The 16,135-nt window shown below is 41.6% G+C and overlaps 1 protein-coding gene across 2 annotated transcripts; it reads left to right on the forward strand.

Annotated features, from left to right (window-relative positions):
* Window positions 1-1,202: 1,202 nt before the first annotated feature.
* Window positions 1,203-15,669, forward strand: LSM6 (LSM6 homolog, U6 small nuclear RNA and mRNA degradation associated). Of its 2 annotated transcripts, XM_025874267.2 has the most exons (5): window positions 1,231-1,352; window positions 2,748-2,851; window positions 9,837-9,952; window positions 13,220-13,333; window positions 15,264-15,669. In XM_025874267.2, the coding sequence occupies exons 3-5, from the start codon at window positions 9,859-9,861 to the stop codon at window positions 15,296-15,298; spliced, it is 243 nt and encodes an 80-aa protein (XP_025730052.1). In that variant the 5' UTR covers window positions 1,231-1,352; window positions 2,748-2,851; window positions 9,837-9,858; the 3' UTR covers window positions 15,299-15,669. The 2 variants fall into 2 exon arrangements, with proteins under 2 accessions (XP_025730053.1, XP_025730052.1); XM_025874268.2 differs by lacking the exon at window positions 2,748-2,851 and having other exon boundaries at window positions 1,203-1,352.
* Window positions 15,670-16,135: the final 466 nt, after the last annotated feature.

The following is a 16,135-nucleotide window of genomic DNA, read 5'->3' on the forward strand; positions in this document are numbered from 1 at the left end:
TACTCCATCAGAGTTCTGTGGCAATGGGAAAAGGGCTATGAATTAACAAATTCTATTTTTTTTTTTTTAATAATTGAAACAACCAGTGAGGAATGCGGTACCATTTGAGGTTTTTTGTGAAGAAGGCTTTTAGGGACAGGGCTTTCTTTACATCCTATTATGTTTGTTCTTGGCAGCTAATTATTTTATTTAAATGATACTTAATTGTTTTACATTATATTTTATACTGCAAGAACTTCAAATACAGCCTTTTCAATAAATCTGTAATGCTCGGTTTTTACCCAAAATAAGTTTTTATGGAAGGATGTAAGGAAATCTCTTTTTTCCACCAAATCACACCCAGTTGCTCTCTGTCGCCATATCAATCAAAGGTTCATTTCTTCAGCTAAGAGAGGTTTCCAAGCAGGGAAACTCATCTTTATCTTAGGAAAAAATTCTGCATCTTAGATCCATAACACTTAACGGGGTTAAGAATCTGTTTAAAGATATTATTTCTTTGTTTATAGCATTACAAGTCACAAATAGAATTAAAGTATAAGTTTTAAGTTGAGGGTATGTGTGCGAAGAAAAAATGGAATCAAGTGTTGGTATAACAGTTTTCTTCTTTTTCTTTGCCCTTTCCATTAATAGCAAGAGTATTGAGAATTCATGCAAAATTCCAAACCAAGTTCCCATAGCAGCACTTAAATAATGTCTGCACACCATTTCCAATTAGAATTAAAGTTTGTAAGGGAACGCAATTTATGCCATTATAATATGGAGTTACTTTAGTGATTTTAATTCTTTTTGTGTCAACGTTGCCGTGGAAACAATCTCTTGCTAATAATGACCTCATCTTCACACACTTAATCAAAATCCAAAGATGGATTTGAAGATTTGAGGCTGCCTGTTTTATTTATTTATTTGCATTAACTTATTCAAGGATCTCTCTTAGTCATTACGTTAGCAGCAAATTCCAGTGTAGTATGACTTCAAGCTCTTTCTTGCATTTCTGCCTAAAGGAAATCCCCGCTAAAAGATCACTTCCAGTTTGGGTTTTTTGTTTGTTTGTTTATTTGTTTTATTTAAGGGATGTCTGTTTCTGTTAAAAGAGTAAGCACCAGCGCTTTCTCCTTTGACCTCCAAAGCACCAACTTTGCCTTTAGGCAAAACGAGATTCCAGGCTTTGCGCGCTCCACCAAAGTCCGGCCTTTTCGGTCCCCGCAGGCTGCCGTAGTCCGGAAAGGCAATCCTTGGTTGCTGCAGAAAAGTGCCACCTGCCTCGGCAGTTTCACTTTCGATTTCCTCCGGATCTTCGGCGGAGGCCTGCCTTGTGGGGCGCTTGGAGCGGGGGTTTGGATCCCGGCCACCAGGTGAGCCAGGCAGCCGCACGGGCGGTTGGAGGCCCCAGTGTTGGCTCGCTCGGGGCGGGTTTGGGGAGCAGCAGCGGGGATCTGGGCCAGGCAGCCCCTGAAAGGCGCCGGGAGGGAGCGCGGACCCCGGGCGCCAGCAGAATGCGCTCACGCTCTCCTCGGCTCCTGGAAAGGCCAGGAGATCTGTGGTCCCCGGCTCTGAGAACCCCTCCGGAGGGGCGTCTAGACCGCGCGGGGACGAACGGCAGCGACCTGGCCCCACCGAGTTGCCTTCCGAGACCAATCGTGATTGTCCAAGTTGCGCAGGAACCCAGACCTGAGCCTGCGGGCTGGGCGGGAAAGCGGGCCCCGACTGCACGGGCCGGCCTCGCTTCCTAGGGCTCCGGGGCTGCCCTGATTACATCGGGGTGGTTCCCCTGAGCCCCAGGAATTAAGAGCTTGGACTAGCCCACCTTACCGAGTTCTCAGGTTGCGGACGCCCACAGTTGTATGGCGTTAGGTCCTGTCATCAGGGCTTTTGTTGTGTAGGTGTGTGCGCTTGCTCCTTGCGGGTATTTCTGCTTAAGGTGTCTAGCATTAGGATGATGGCAGATAAGGTTGGTGGTGGGTTAGCGTGCCCCCCCCCCCCACGCCTTAGTAACACAGGACTGTTGAAAAATTGAAAACACAGTTTAGTGAAGAAAGTAATACTCACTGAGACCCATCCATAATTTCTGTATTTTACTCTCGTATGTGCTACTTTCTATCCGAGCTAAGACTACCTATTTTATCAATTAACAGTATAAATAGTTGTCCACTTTCATTTGAAAATTCTTCCTAAATATCATTTCTAATTTCGCATCTTTTGATTGGCTACCTATTCTGTCATTGTGTAGGCCCCATAAATAATTCAACCATTTCCCAGCTGTGAGGCATTTAGGGTGCTTGTGAATTTTTCTTTCATTTTAGCATCCCAGGTAATACTTTGATTAACTTTATTTTTGAAACTGTGTTACAGATGACTCGCTTGGACTAGATTCTGGGCAAGGAAGTTATTACAATAGATGCTGTGTTCTAGTATGGTCTTTTTAGATCTTCATACCCATTGCCCAGTTGTTTTCCAGAAAAGTTTTGGCAGTTTACATCATTCATGTAAGGTTGTGCCTGTTCTCACCAAATGCATGCTAGCTCATAATATATGTCTAATACATCAGCCTCTCTTTGGATTTTTTTTTTATGGTAGTGTTTCACAATTCCAATTGCTTGAATTTTGTGCAAGAGTCTAGAGGATTATCTTTGTGTGTGTGTGTGTGTGTGTGTGTGTGTAAATGCATTACTGGAGTTACTGCATAGGCTGAGTGTTAGAGCAGGATGATCTCTTAAGTGATCATCTAGCATAACTCCCTTATTTTGCAGATGAGGAACCTGGGGCCTTGAGAGGTGAAATGGCGAGTTCTCCAAGGCATACAGCTAAATTAAGTAGCAGAGCTGGGATTAGAATTCAGGTTTCCGTCTCCCAAGTGAGTACTCCTTATGCTGCATTGGGTGGTCTCTCAACTAAACTGTGGCATACTTGTATGAGAATTTAAAAAAATGTTGACATCACTTGGATTATTCTGTCCTGTTAGAATTGTACCAAATAACAGAGATTTTAGTCATCTGAGGGATGTTTCACACTGAAAAATGGGAAAATTGACCATTTTCGTGACTGGGACTAAAAATTCATTACTTAGAACGGCAACCCCTTCAAGACTTTTTGACAGTTGTTTTCAGATTCCCTTTCTGTCAGAATAAAACATCTAGTAAGTTATAATTTGTACTCTGTCATCTAATTAGAATTGAGCTGTTCATTCTCATTTGTTGTACCTTGAAGGTTTTTAAAAACGCCTTGTCACTTTAAGACCAGAGAACAATGGTTTTTTGATTTAGGGTTTATAACAGTTTTTCAACCTCAGTTGACATTTTGGGCTGGATAATCCTTTGTTGTGGAGGGCTGTCCTATCTATGCTTTGTAGAATGTTAAGCAGCACCCCTAGCCTCTATGTACTCGCGCCACCCTCCTCATTCAAGACAATCCAGAATGTCTCCAGACATTTCCCCATGTCTGCATTTGCTTATAGGAATCATTTGGGAAACTTTATAAGATGTAAGTTATAGTGCCCCTTGCCTAGGGAGTCTGATGAGGAGTAGACTTCAGGAATCTGCATTTTAGCAAGCGTCTCCATTGACTCGGATGCAGCTGGTTCTTGTACAACATAGAAACAGGTCTGTTTTCTTCATCTTTCTTTTATTTGCTGGTCAGTAACAGAGATATTACTATGCTGTAGCCATTTAAGTGCACAGAAGATACCGTGCTAGTCACTCTACCCGTAGTTCGTGGGTGGGGGGAGGAAGGGACGGGGATTTTCCTTGGCACTGACCTTAGATGCCTCCCACAGGGTTGGCCAGTGAGCTTAGGTACCAGGGACACCATTTTCCCTGTCTCTGAGAAGCTTAGAGCCTACCACGGGAGACTGGTCAGCAGGAGAACTATGCAAGAGCCTGATAAGTGGAAAGGGGTGCTGTGAGTGCTGGATTCTGGGCTGGAGTGAGGGAGGGGAGGAAGGTAGCCCCCTACCATGTGGGGAGGAGGGATTGGTATGAAGCCTTCAGAAGGACTAGGTACCCCAACTGTCTGAGGAGGGTGATGTTTAGAGAGCTGGTCTCAGTGTCTGATGCCCTCTCAGACACTGAGGTATTAGTCTCGAGCTGCATTTACGTGGGTTGTTATGTTATGCTTCATTGTAATTATTTACTTTTCACATTCTTTTCACCCTAAACTGTAAATATTCTATGAGGAGGTGAAAGTTTACAGGTAACCATTGCCAAGAAGCAAGGATTTGCGAGTCCTCTGTTCAGTGACGTAACTCAAAATCACGTTAGATAGATTTCTTAACCTTTGACCATTGTATTTCTTCACAGGCTAATTGACAGCACTTTGTGCCTTTAGGCATTTTTCCTTCAGTGCTCCCGCTCTCCAGCTGGATCTCCCCTACATCTCCATAGATGTCTGTGGTCGTTCCCCACCTGTCACAGGAGGATCTAGACATATTCCAAAGGGCAGCTTTGAAAGGGCTTAGGCTTTGGGACCCCGCCTTAGTTGTGCTTGCCACCTCGCAGGGTTACCGTGTGAATTGCTCGTGAATCTAACGCAGCCTGGCACATAGTTGGATGAATAAAATTTGGTTCTTTTTCCCCCATTCTTTTACTAAAAAAAAATCTCTGCAGGGCAGTTTGCGGATGTTCTTATACTAGACCTCTCAGTAGCTTCTGGCAGAAAATATACTGCCTTTGACTTAATAGCCGTTTCTGAAAATAGGTCATTTAAAACAAGCCTGAGTAGGAGTCAGGGGAGGGAGAGAGGCATAGAGGTGATTATGGCTTTAATTTTGAAGGGAGAAGTTTTATCAAGGTGACCCTGCAGAAAGGAGGCCTTTTTCCTCTTCTGTGTTTATGGTTCAAGAGTCTTTTCTCTCGCTTCAGAAATGGTCAGAACTGTGCCTTCTGCCTTAACCAATTTAAAAGATGAACACTTAAAATTACGTGAGCCAAGTGATGGGAAAAATTGTGATGTTGAGACCAATTTACTCATACAAAATGGATTTATGGGCAAGTCATTAAGTAACGGGGAGTACCAAGGAAGCCTAATGAAGATGAATGTAGAAGATGTGGTCTCCTAGAGTGATGGATAAAATGCGTTTGAAGCAACCACCCCCTTTTCAAATAACTTCTGAATTTTTTTTTTTTCCCCAAGAGATTTAGCAGAATGCAGATGCTCTGGAGAAAAAAATGAAAAGCTTGAGAGTAGTCTTGCCTTTCACATGGCTTCCCATCTTTTGAGGGTGAAAAACTAGTACAAAAAAAGTAGAGAATGTCAGAGAGTAGTGACAGATTGTAGCCAGTACAACCTTTGGGGGACGCCGCCATGTCAGAACTAGGTGAGGTGGCCCACCTATGCTCTGCCCTGGGGAGCCGAGCTCAGGCAGGTCTCTGCTCATGACCCTGTCGTGTTTCCTGTCGCTGACACGGTGTTCCCCAGACTTGCCAGGTCAGAGAAATCTGCCGGGCGTGTGCGAACCAGTTCCCGGGTTCTGCCCCAGAACTACTGAATCAGAATCTCCAAGTGAGCCAATTGCTTTCGTGTTTGGGATACTGAGCTGGCAGCTCAAGTCCAAGGTCTCTTAGCCTGACTTGCCCTGCTTGCCAGGAATGTGGCCCTGCTCCCTCCTGCACCTACATTTTGCCCTCTTGGCCCGTATAGCGTTTTCTCCTCAAACGCAATTACACCGTCCAGTGTCTTTGCTAAGATTTCTCTCCTTTCGGCCGGTGGGCTCCTTTCCCTTCTCGCTCAGCACAGGTGTCACCTCCAGAAATCCTCTGCTCTGCCAAGCTGTGCCAGGTGAGCTGCTTTCTCTACGTGCTGTTCTCTGCATAATTCTATCCACATACATACAACTTCTAAAAAGTTCTCCAATGACGTGTTTTTGGGCCAGCTTTGGAGTGTAAACTCTGAGGGCCCGAGGCTACCTGTATCTTAATTAGTGTTAGCCACCCCTCCCCCAGCCTGTGCACCCGACACTCAGGCACTGCACGGAAGTTTGAAGTGTTGAACACCTTCTGGAAGAGATTGATGCTAATTGGAGTGAGGATGTGGCTTTAATGGCAGAGGTGTGATCTTTGATGAGCTTAGAGGAGTATTATCTGTGCTTTTTAAAAAGGTGAAGAAAGAAGACGAATAACATTTTAAAAAATAGCCAATACCAGCAGTTTGTCTAGGCTTGGGGTCTTTTTGCTGTCATTAACTTTTATTTATTTATTTATTCATTTATTCTAAAGATTTAATTGTTTTTGACAGAGAGAGAGAAACAGCGAGAGAGGGAACACAAGCAGGAGGAGTGGGAGAGGGAGAAGCAGGCTTCCCGCGGAGCAGGGAGCCCAACGCGGGGCTTGATCCCAGGACCCTGAGATCATGACCTGAGTCGAAGGCAGACGCTTAACGACTGAGCCACCCAGGCGCCTCTGTCATTAACTTTTAACTTTGGATGAGGTAGTTAGTAATATTCCTGTCAACTAGATTTTCACATGACCATGCATCTTAGTGGTTTTTGTTTTTGTTTTTGTTTTTTTAACACGAAGGAAACGGCTAGTTTTGTCTCGGTCTTGTACATAGAAAGCACCATCATGGGATTTCACGTCTGATAAGAAATGCACCTGACTCATGAGCTGAGTCTCCATCAGGCCTTCAGAGTTAACAGTCTCTAGACCCGTTCAGTGACAAAACAGCATGTGTTCAGGACATAAATAAGGCAGTTGGTAGACGAATGGGAAGATTTGTTTGTTTTTACTAAACTCATCAAGAGTACTGAATCTGTTACAGGATTTACTTTGTAATATTTTTTTCTTGTGCTCAAAACAGCATAAATAAAATTGTGTGGTCTGAGTCTCAAATGAATAGTGGTCGTCCTGAATAGTAGTTGTAATTCCAGTTATCTACTGAGACTGTAGCTAAAAAAATAAACTGGCAATCCAGTGGGAAAGTTAAATTAAAATTTGCTGAGTAAAATCACTAGCTGATCGCATTTTAAACATCTTTCAAGCCTCAGGAGGATGGAGTAGGGAATGGTCCAAAGAACAGCCCCAAGTTCAAGCGTACTCTGTGAAATTTGTATTTTCTTTTATTTAATTGAGGATGTTGATTTTTGGGGGTTAAAGAAAATTATTTTCCTTAAATTATAATCACTTTTGTTTACTCACACTCTTGGAGCAAGAGTTTAAATTATTCTGGATTCTAAGTTCTTTAAGGTCAGAACCTGTGTGAAAGCCGTGTTTTTGAAGTTCCCTAAAATATGTGTGGACATATGCGTATTTGTTCAAGAAACAAAAAGCCAGTAACCGAGCATTCTAGCTTAACCAAACTGCTTGAGCTGGCCGATTCACTGTGAGAAAATCTCTATAAACAATGTTCCTGAACCCATATTCAGATCGTGGAGTGGATAGACTTGAAGTAAGCAGTGCTGTTTATGGAAGAAAGTGTTATAAAAATTTGGATTGAAAACAATTTGAGTTCTTGAGGAGAGTCCTTAAAATATTGTATCCATACTGATTTTTAAGTGTCAGTACTATGTGGCTACAAAATAACAGTGAGCTGAATTTGACGGAAACAAATAGTAATTTCCAAAGTCCTTTTGCTGTTAGTTTTTGCTTAAGTAACTATAGTTTTGTTACATTTGTTTATCAAAATACTTTGACCCAGATAACTATTATATAACAAGATGAATTTTGAAAGGAGTGATTGGCAGCTGTGTATGTTTGATTTGGGTATATAATGCTCTGTATTTCAGATTCCTCCTATTCTTGAATTTTAAGAGTTTTTCGTACTAAAAGGCAACCCTCTGGAATGGGAGAAAACACTTGCAAATGACATATCTGATAAAGGGTTAGTATCCAAAGTATATAAAGAACTTATAAAACTCAACACCCAAAAGCCAAATAATGCAATTAGAAAATGGGCAGAAAACATGAACAGACATTTCTCCAAAGAAGACCTACAGATGGCCAACAGACACATGAAAAGATGCTCAATACCACTGATCATCGGGGAGATGCAAATCAGAACTACAGTGAGCTACCTCCTCACACCAGTCAGAATGGCTAAAATCAACAACACAAGAAACAACAGGTGTTGGGGGGGAGGATGTGGAGGAAGAGGAACCCTCCTACACTTTTGGTGGGAATGCAAGCTGGTGCAACCACTCTGGAAAACAGTATGGAGGTTCCGCAAAAAGTTGAAAATAGAACTGCCCTATGATCCAGCAATGGCACTACTGGGTGTTTACCCAAAGAATACAAAAATACTAATTCAAAGGGATACATGCACCCTGATGTTTATAGAGCATTATCTGTAATAGCCAAATTATGGAAGCGGCCCAAGGGTCCATTAGCTGATGAATGGATAAAGAAGAGGTTGGGGGCGCCTGGGTGGCTCAGTCGTTAAGCATCTGCCTTCGGCTCAGGTCATGATCCCGGGGTCCTGGGATCGAGCCCCGCATCGGGCTCCCTGCTCCGCGGGAAGCCTGCTTCTCCCTCTCCCACTCCCCCTGCTTGTGTTCCCTCTCTCGCTGTGTCTCTCTCTGTCAAATAAATAAATAAAATCTTTAAAAAAAAAAAAAGGAAGAGGTTGTATATATATATGTATATTTGTGTGTGTGTGCACGCACGTGTGTGTGAGAGAAATGGAATATTACTCAGCCATCAAAAAGAATGAAATCTTGCCGTTTGCAGTGGCATGGGTGGAGCTAGAGAATAATATGCTAAGTGAAATAAGCCAGTCAGAGAAAGACAAATACCATATGATTTTACTCATATGTAGAATTTAAGAAACAGAGCAAACAAGCAAAGGGAAAAGAAGAGAGAGGCAAACCAACAAACAAGACTCTTAACTACAGAGAACACACTGATGGTCACCAGAGGGAAGGTGGGAGGGGGTTGGGTGAAATGGGTGATGGGGATGAAGGCAAGCACTTGCTGTGATGAGCACCAGGTAATTAAGATAAAAACTTAAAAAAGAAAAGACTTTCTCTTAATTATATAGAGCGTATATCTGCTCTAATAGAGTAAAAAAGCTCTGGCTGCATTAGGAACTTTCAAGAGGCTGTATAAGGTTGTGATTCTGAGCGTGAGCTAGTCGTCCACTTACCAGCTATGTGACCAGAGCAGGACCTCTGTGACTCTTTCTTCATCTGTAAAATGAAGATTAAAAACGGTACCTACCCCATCACGTCATAGGTTTAAATGGATTACTATATGAGAAGTGCTTAGGTGAGTGCTGACATATAGCACAGTAAGGTATTAGCTCTCAGTTATGGTTATAATTATTTTTAATAACACTATTTTGCCATCAGTTTGTCAATATGCCTGCGTTACATAACACAGACTTTAAAATACGACTGTGTTGAGCTTGAATGTTGGCTCCATCACATTTAGGGGCACATTATTTCAGCTTTTTGTGCTTTTATTTTCATTAGCAAGGTGGGGATATTATGACTTCCTTCTCAGGGTTCCTATGAAGCTTAAATGGGACCGGGTTTATAAGGAGCTCAGCAGAGCGCTCAGCATAGAATGAGCACGCAGTAAATGATGGCGGTGGCAGTGGTTGTAATGGGTATACTGCCTGTGTGTGAGACAGTAGTGACCAGTGATGAAGAACAGCAGCTCTGTTAACACAGGGAGCCATGATGAAGCCCGTGTCGTGGGGTTGCTGTGGGATAACTGAATGAGGTCATGCATTAGCTTAGCATCTGGCTGATAGTAAGTACTGGAAACATGCTAGCTGTCATGTTGTAATAGGAGTGAATCATGTTGAGTCTTCAGATGTAGTCCTTTGGTATGTGATTTCCTATAAACAGGCTAAAGGCTTTTTTGGGTGAATAATTAACTTTTGTCTTTACTTTTATTGCTCCTTTTCAGATTTTTGATCAGGATTGTTAAAATGAGTCTACGGAAGCAAACCCCCAGTGACTTCTTAAAGCAAATCATCGGACGACCAGTTGTGGTAAAATTGAATTCTGGAGTGGATTATCGAGGTAATATTTTCATGTTTTGTCCTCACTGGTGCAACTAAATGAGTAAATATGACCTAACTGGTTTCTATTAAGCTCTTAAACATACCCAATAGAAAAAAAGGCATTGGTTACCAGTAGTTTTTATGTCCATTTCTTTTTCTACCTCTGAGATGGTTCCCTTTGGAGACAGGGTGCATAGCAGATTGTGTGCTTCTGACTTCCGGTGTGATTTATGACTGTTGTCTCCTTGTCTCTGCTTTGCGACTGGATGTGTACATCCTGGTAATAGCCAGGATTCTCAGTCACCTCAGGCAAGAGTAACTGGAAACCGAAGAACACTTAGCACGACAGCCTGTGGTTTTGCCGAAGTATTCAAGGTTGACAAACAGCTGTTTAGACAGTATCATTTTACAACATGAACTTCCCACTCTTACAGTACACGTGCTATCCAAATATACCTTTCCATTCTTTTCGAGAATGCTACTTTTAAGAGGCGGTGACACTCCTGCAATTAACTTTGTGGGAGGAATGGTGTCAAATCCCATTTTTTAGTTACTAAAATCCTAATCTTCCAAAATTCAAATACGTGAATGACCTGGAGTATTTCACGGGTGCAGCTTACTAATTCATTAGCAGAGTAAAGCCTTTTCTTGGTCTCTTTTCTGAATGAGGATGGTAGTCTTGAGCTTTTTCCTCTTTCCACACATGCAAACTTAGTTTTCCTGAGAACTTACTATGTGTCCAGTGTGTGCTAATCATTTCAATTTCCAATTTATCTTCACATAAATCCTTTGAGGTATCTGTTTCTCTCTCCCTAGTAAGGGAGGAGCTAGGACTCCCAACTCAAGCTTGACTAAAAGCCTGGTTAAGAAATCACCCTGCTGTTTATGTACTGCTTTAGTGTCTTGACGTCAATAACCTATCTCCAGTTTAATTTTTATAGTGGAACTAATAGATTTACACTGAATACTGAGATATAAAGTCTCTACATACCACTTTACACCCATGAACTTTTGATGAGCCCAAAGGAGATAACAGACTTCTAGAGATTTGAGCATATTCAACAGTTGGTTAGGGTGGGAACATTGTGTTCAGTGTCTTCTCAGAACCCACTTCATTGAGGAGATCAACCAGCCTAGCCAGGCTTTTTTTCTCTATACTCGTTAGGGAAAATTTTTTTTTATCTGTAAAGGTGGCGTACATGTTTTTCTTTTTCTTTCTTTTTTTTTTTTTAAGAATTTCAAAGCAAATAATGAAGAAAAGTATACAGAAGAAAGCAAAGTCTCCCCAAATTCTTCCATCCAGAGATAATCAGGTCTACCAGTCTGGACCTGTGTCCATATAAGCATAATTTTATATAAATGGGATCAGCTATACATACACCCTGATTTTCTTCTTCTTTTTACGTGAAAAGAATGCATTCAGTTCTCTGACAATATAGAGTGTTCCATGCTGCATAGGAGTACCTTGTGTAGATGTGCCACAGTTTTGTTTTTGTTTTTAACCAGTTTTCCCATTAATGGGCTTGCAGGTGTTTACCAATCTTTTTGCTATTTTAAGTAAACAGCTCTGCTCCTTTGACATGTATCTTGAGCACTTGTCCAAGTATTTCTTTAGAATAGACTCCCTGGCCTAGGATTTCTGTGTTAATGAGCATGCCCAGTGGCCCTCCCCCTCCGGGCAGATGGGCTTATTCTTCTCTGTGTTCTCAACAGTCCTTGTATTAGCCTTGTTTTCAGCGTTTCCATTCTGATTGGCAACAAGTAATAGTTTCATTTTATTTCTGTTTCTTTGTTTACTAGTGAGGTTGAACAGCCTTTCACATGGCTAGTAACCATCATGATTAAATTAAAAACCCCAGCTTTCGGTAGCAATTTCTCTTAAGTTTGAAGAAAACTGTTCTTTCTGTTATTCATAGTAGTTTATCCCTCAGAGATGGGAGGGGGTTACCATTACGACCTCCTGGAATCTTTTTCTTAAAACAACCTTTGCTAGGAGAATAGATATTTTTCTATTAGTGAATATTTCATTTTGAAATGCTTTGGGTTAACTTTCAAACAGGTTTGCATGTCATGTTTCGGAAGTTTCTTGCTCACTTAGGATTGTGGTTTAGATGTAAAATAATACAGCAGGAAATAAACTGGAAGGTTATAGCTTAAGCTCTTTTGACGGGAAATAATTGTTAGTAATTATTCATTATCTCTTCTGATTCTTTGAAAGTGTACAGCTTCTAGCAGTATTCCGTTAGATTACTGTCGTGTGTTCTCATTACACACACAGTTTGGAAAAGAAACATTTTTGTTTAGAGGGAAATGGGGGCAGAGGCAGGGAGTGAGGAGCATATTAACGAAGTGGAGACTAAGAGAAGCTCTCGACTTGGCTAATTGAATCAAACTTGTAGTATTTGTTTTTACTCGATTCTTTTTTTTCTAGAAAATACCATGTGAAGTTAGAGACTCAGAGGCTTATATGTGTTACTCTTTTGAGAAAAATTATCAGGGCAAGTTTTGCACAATTTATACTATCTTAACACAGTTAAAAAGATTCACTCAGTTTCCTTAAAAGCTCCTTAGAATGTTCTTGGCCATTTTTCTATATTAGTCTGGATTTGAAACTCTTCGAACTCTAACAAAACAGAAAGGGATGTGTTAACAATGCAATATGGTGCCCTGTCTTCTCAAGCTGCTCTTCACGAGGAGTCACATCACAGCTTTCGGGTGCTCCTTCAGGAGCACCTGCTGTCTCCTCTCCTATTATTTTAACAGATTGTGGAGACTTCCTCTGAACCCTGGAGTACATTCATCTGCTGCAGTAGATGTTGCGAAGGAATGCAGTAAATCTGCCAGACCCATATTTCACTGAGTGGCTAAAGTAAGGAGCGCCACTCGCAGCGAGGAGCCTTGGCCAGTGGTCATTTGTCCCTGCGCAATTGCCCACTCCCGATTTTAGCTTCCAGAAAACGCTGTTTTATTTGGAATATGCATGTTACGTGATTTTTGTGAAGGCTTTAGGACTTACTGTTGTTAACCACACGGCCCAGGAAGCATGTGATAGTTTAATGTTTCCCCTGTTGGCGGTGGGTCCATGACTGCGTTCGCCCTGTATGCTTCTTCGCCGTCACTCACATCGGCGTAGAAAGAAACGATGGCGTTTCACTTACAGTGTGAATTTTTATATTAAGCATGTAAGAGCTAACAAATCATGCAGTTGTCAGCTCTAAGGTATACCCTGTAATTTTCAACTCTTATTTGCCCTGTATATCTTCTCTTTGATGAAATCTGCCTCCAGGGGTCCTGGCTTGCCTGGATGGCTACATGAATATAGCCCTGGAGCAGACGGAAGAATATGTAAATGGACAGCTGAAGAATAAGTATGGCGATGCATTTATCCGTGGAAACAATGGTAATATTCTCTCGCCGTACGGTTGTGCAACATCCAAGAAAAGTTTGTTTTTTTGTTTTTTGGGTTTTTTTGTTTATAATCAGGATCCCCAGCGCATTTTCTACATAACTCAAGAGTTTAGTTTCAGTTTTGTGTTGTTTATTTTTAACTTTTTCAATCTCAAATCTTCATTGTGACCAGTTTCTTTTTTTTTAAGATGCTTCGTAGAATTTTGGAATAGACATGACATTCTCACCTTCCCTCTCTTTACTAATGAGGACCTGAGGGGCATTAGGACACTGACCCAGAGCCCTGAATACAGTTTATTAAATTCCCCTGACACTGCCTCTCACGTTGGAAGTTGGCGTTGTAAGAGTGGCCACTGTTTCGCCTGTATCTTTGGTTTGCAGTATCTGGAAGGTAGCTTGTCCTGATGTCCTTCCTCTCTTAAACGTTCAAATGCTTTTTGTGGAGGTTTGCATCCTTTAGTTTGGCAAAAATGACAAAGTAGGAAACATGATTCTAAAGCTACTCCACTTTTTAACAGCTAGTATGTTGCTATGATTATTATGGTTACTCTTAAGTACCTTGTCTAAAAAGAAAACTACCAAAGAAGTTGTATTTGAATTTCTCAGGGGGAAGGGAAAAACATCAAAACTGAGGGAATTATCCCTTGACCCATCCTCCACCCCCCCTTTGGTCCCATCCCCCAAATGGAGCTCGGGGGCTCTTGAGTTTGGATTTTTTATTGATGTGAATTCTTTAGTTCTGGGTAATTTCTTCATCCCCCTTAACAGTTGGATCTCGGCTCTGAACTAAATATCCTGACTTTTGTTGTAGGTGTTCTGTATCCCGTTCTTACAGTACCATATTTCTTCACCTCCTGTCTTTGTATACATATTTTGCTGGCTTTTTATTCCTTCCAACATGTAGGGTTTCCTCGATTTTTTTCTGTTAGTCTTATTTTACTCCCCCCATTTACTAGAAATGTTCTGATCGTTGCCCATCTCCAGACAGCTGAAAGCAGTGGTCACCTGTGAGTGGTGACAGGCTGGATTCTGTCCTGTGCTCACTGCTTCTTGGGCTGGTCCAATTCTACCGTCGTTCTGCTGCTTCCCTTCCTGATAACTTTTTCCATGATGTAATCAGTGGTAGTTACCCTTAGACTCCCAAATTCACATCTTTGTCTCTTAAAAAGGATCCTATTTAATTTGTGCTATGTTCTTTGATCAAGGTACCTCTTCATGGTCACTTTGAACGGACGGGTCGGAGTCTGAGGGGGCCTGGGGGTGGGAGGGGAAGAACGCCTCTGAAAGCCTGACCAGAGTCACCTAGTTATTAAGTTTTGTCTTATTCTGATGTCCTAAAGAGTTCAGTTTGGGTGGTCACAAGAGGATAGCGGAGCAAAACTTTGGATAGGTTGATACTTTAAAAGGGAACGCAGAATAAAGATTTTAGTATTTAAAAACACCCCCAAAAAACCCCCAGACTCCTCAGCTCTTGTTTATCCTGTTGTAGTTAAAATAGTAAACAGCAAGTTTAGAGTTTATGTTGGAGAGATGGATGAAAATATGTTTTTTATTGTTAATCTGAGGTTTCGCCTGGCAAATTTACTGATTTACCTTACTACAAGCAGAATTGTTATAATTATAAAACATTCTTACATTCCAGGGGTTTTCACATCCATTTTTTTTTTTTTATCCTCCTGGTCACAATTTACAGTCAAATACATAGTGAACACTACAACACAGTCCTATAAGACGTCAAACCCAGGTCTAGATTCATCAAATCTAGTTTTTCAGTAGTCCTAGAATTTGTTGTGTGGTATGAAAATTCCTTTTCAGTTTGCAGAGCTGTTGGGCCAAAATCTATTTGCTTTGGAAACTTGCTATTATGATTTTTTAAGCATAGGTGTTTTTTTTTCAGCGTGTTGTGTGTTTTTCCTTTCCAGTGCTGTATATAAGTACACAGAAGAGAAGGATGTGAAGACGCCAAGAGGACAGTACTTTTCATACTTGGATATATTTTTTATGAGATTTTTTGGTTCTTTTGTGACTTGACTTGTCCTGTTTCATAATAGTTGGTGATTTTTCACTGACGTGCGAGGTGAGAGAAGTGCACAAAATCGTGGATGTAGTTGTAAAGAGCTTCCTCCATATTTAAGTTCCAGGCATTTTCTTTTCCCGCTCTGTCAGTGTGCCGAATGCAAAAGAATAAAAAAGAAAGAAAGAAAATCCGTTTCTCTCTACGTGATTTTTAATTCAGGTCTCAAACCGCGTCATTTGATTGGATTTGCTCTACTCACTTGTCTGAAGAAAGCATGCATATGATGATCATTAAACCATTTTAGAGATGTCCTTCTTTGTCCCATCTTCTTCGGCTTGCCACACGAAATGCTCGAGGGAAGATGTTCTACAGAGGCATCCGGTTTCAGTCCGAGGCCGCAAAGGATTTGCGAGGTCAGAAGTTCACCCTCTGATCCTGTCACCTGGATAGAAAATAGAGCTGGGGATCTAAAGGGTCCACGTCCACAGAGGGAGCGGGAATGTGCATGGAGCTGGGGGAACTCTGAAGGTTAGCCATATTCCGGTTAGCTGAGAGCGACGTCAGTCTGCAGTCACCTTGTACCTCGTCCTGCACAGGTAGCCTTGCCCGATTTTCTTGCCTTCTCTCGGGAGCCTTGGCATCCGTGTTCTCTAACGTTTATGAAGCACAAGAGGTGAGGAACCAGTCCTGTACTTACCTCTGTCTGGCAGTCATTTAGATTAAAGCAAAGCCTGGACTTTTAAACTTACTCCAGGTTCCAGTCGCCTAACTATGATT

This window comes from Callorhinus ursinus, unplaced genomic scaffold (genome assembly GCF_003265705.2).
Source record: "Callorhinus ursinus isolate GAN/ISIS: 27379988/994484 unplaced genomic scaffold, GSC_fseal_2.0 scaffold4, whole genome shotgun sequence".
Taxonomy (NCBI): Eukaryota; Metazoa; Chordata; class Mammalia; order Carnivora; family Otariidae; genus Callorhinus; species Callorhinus ursinus.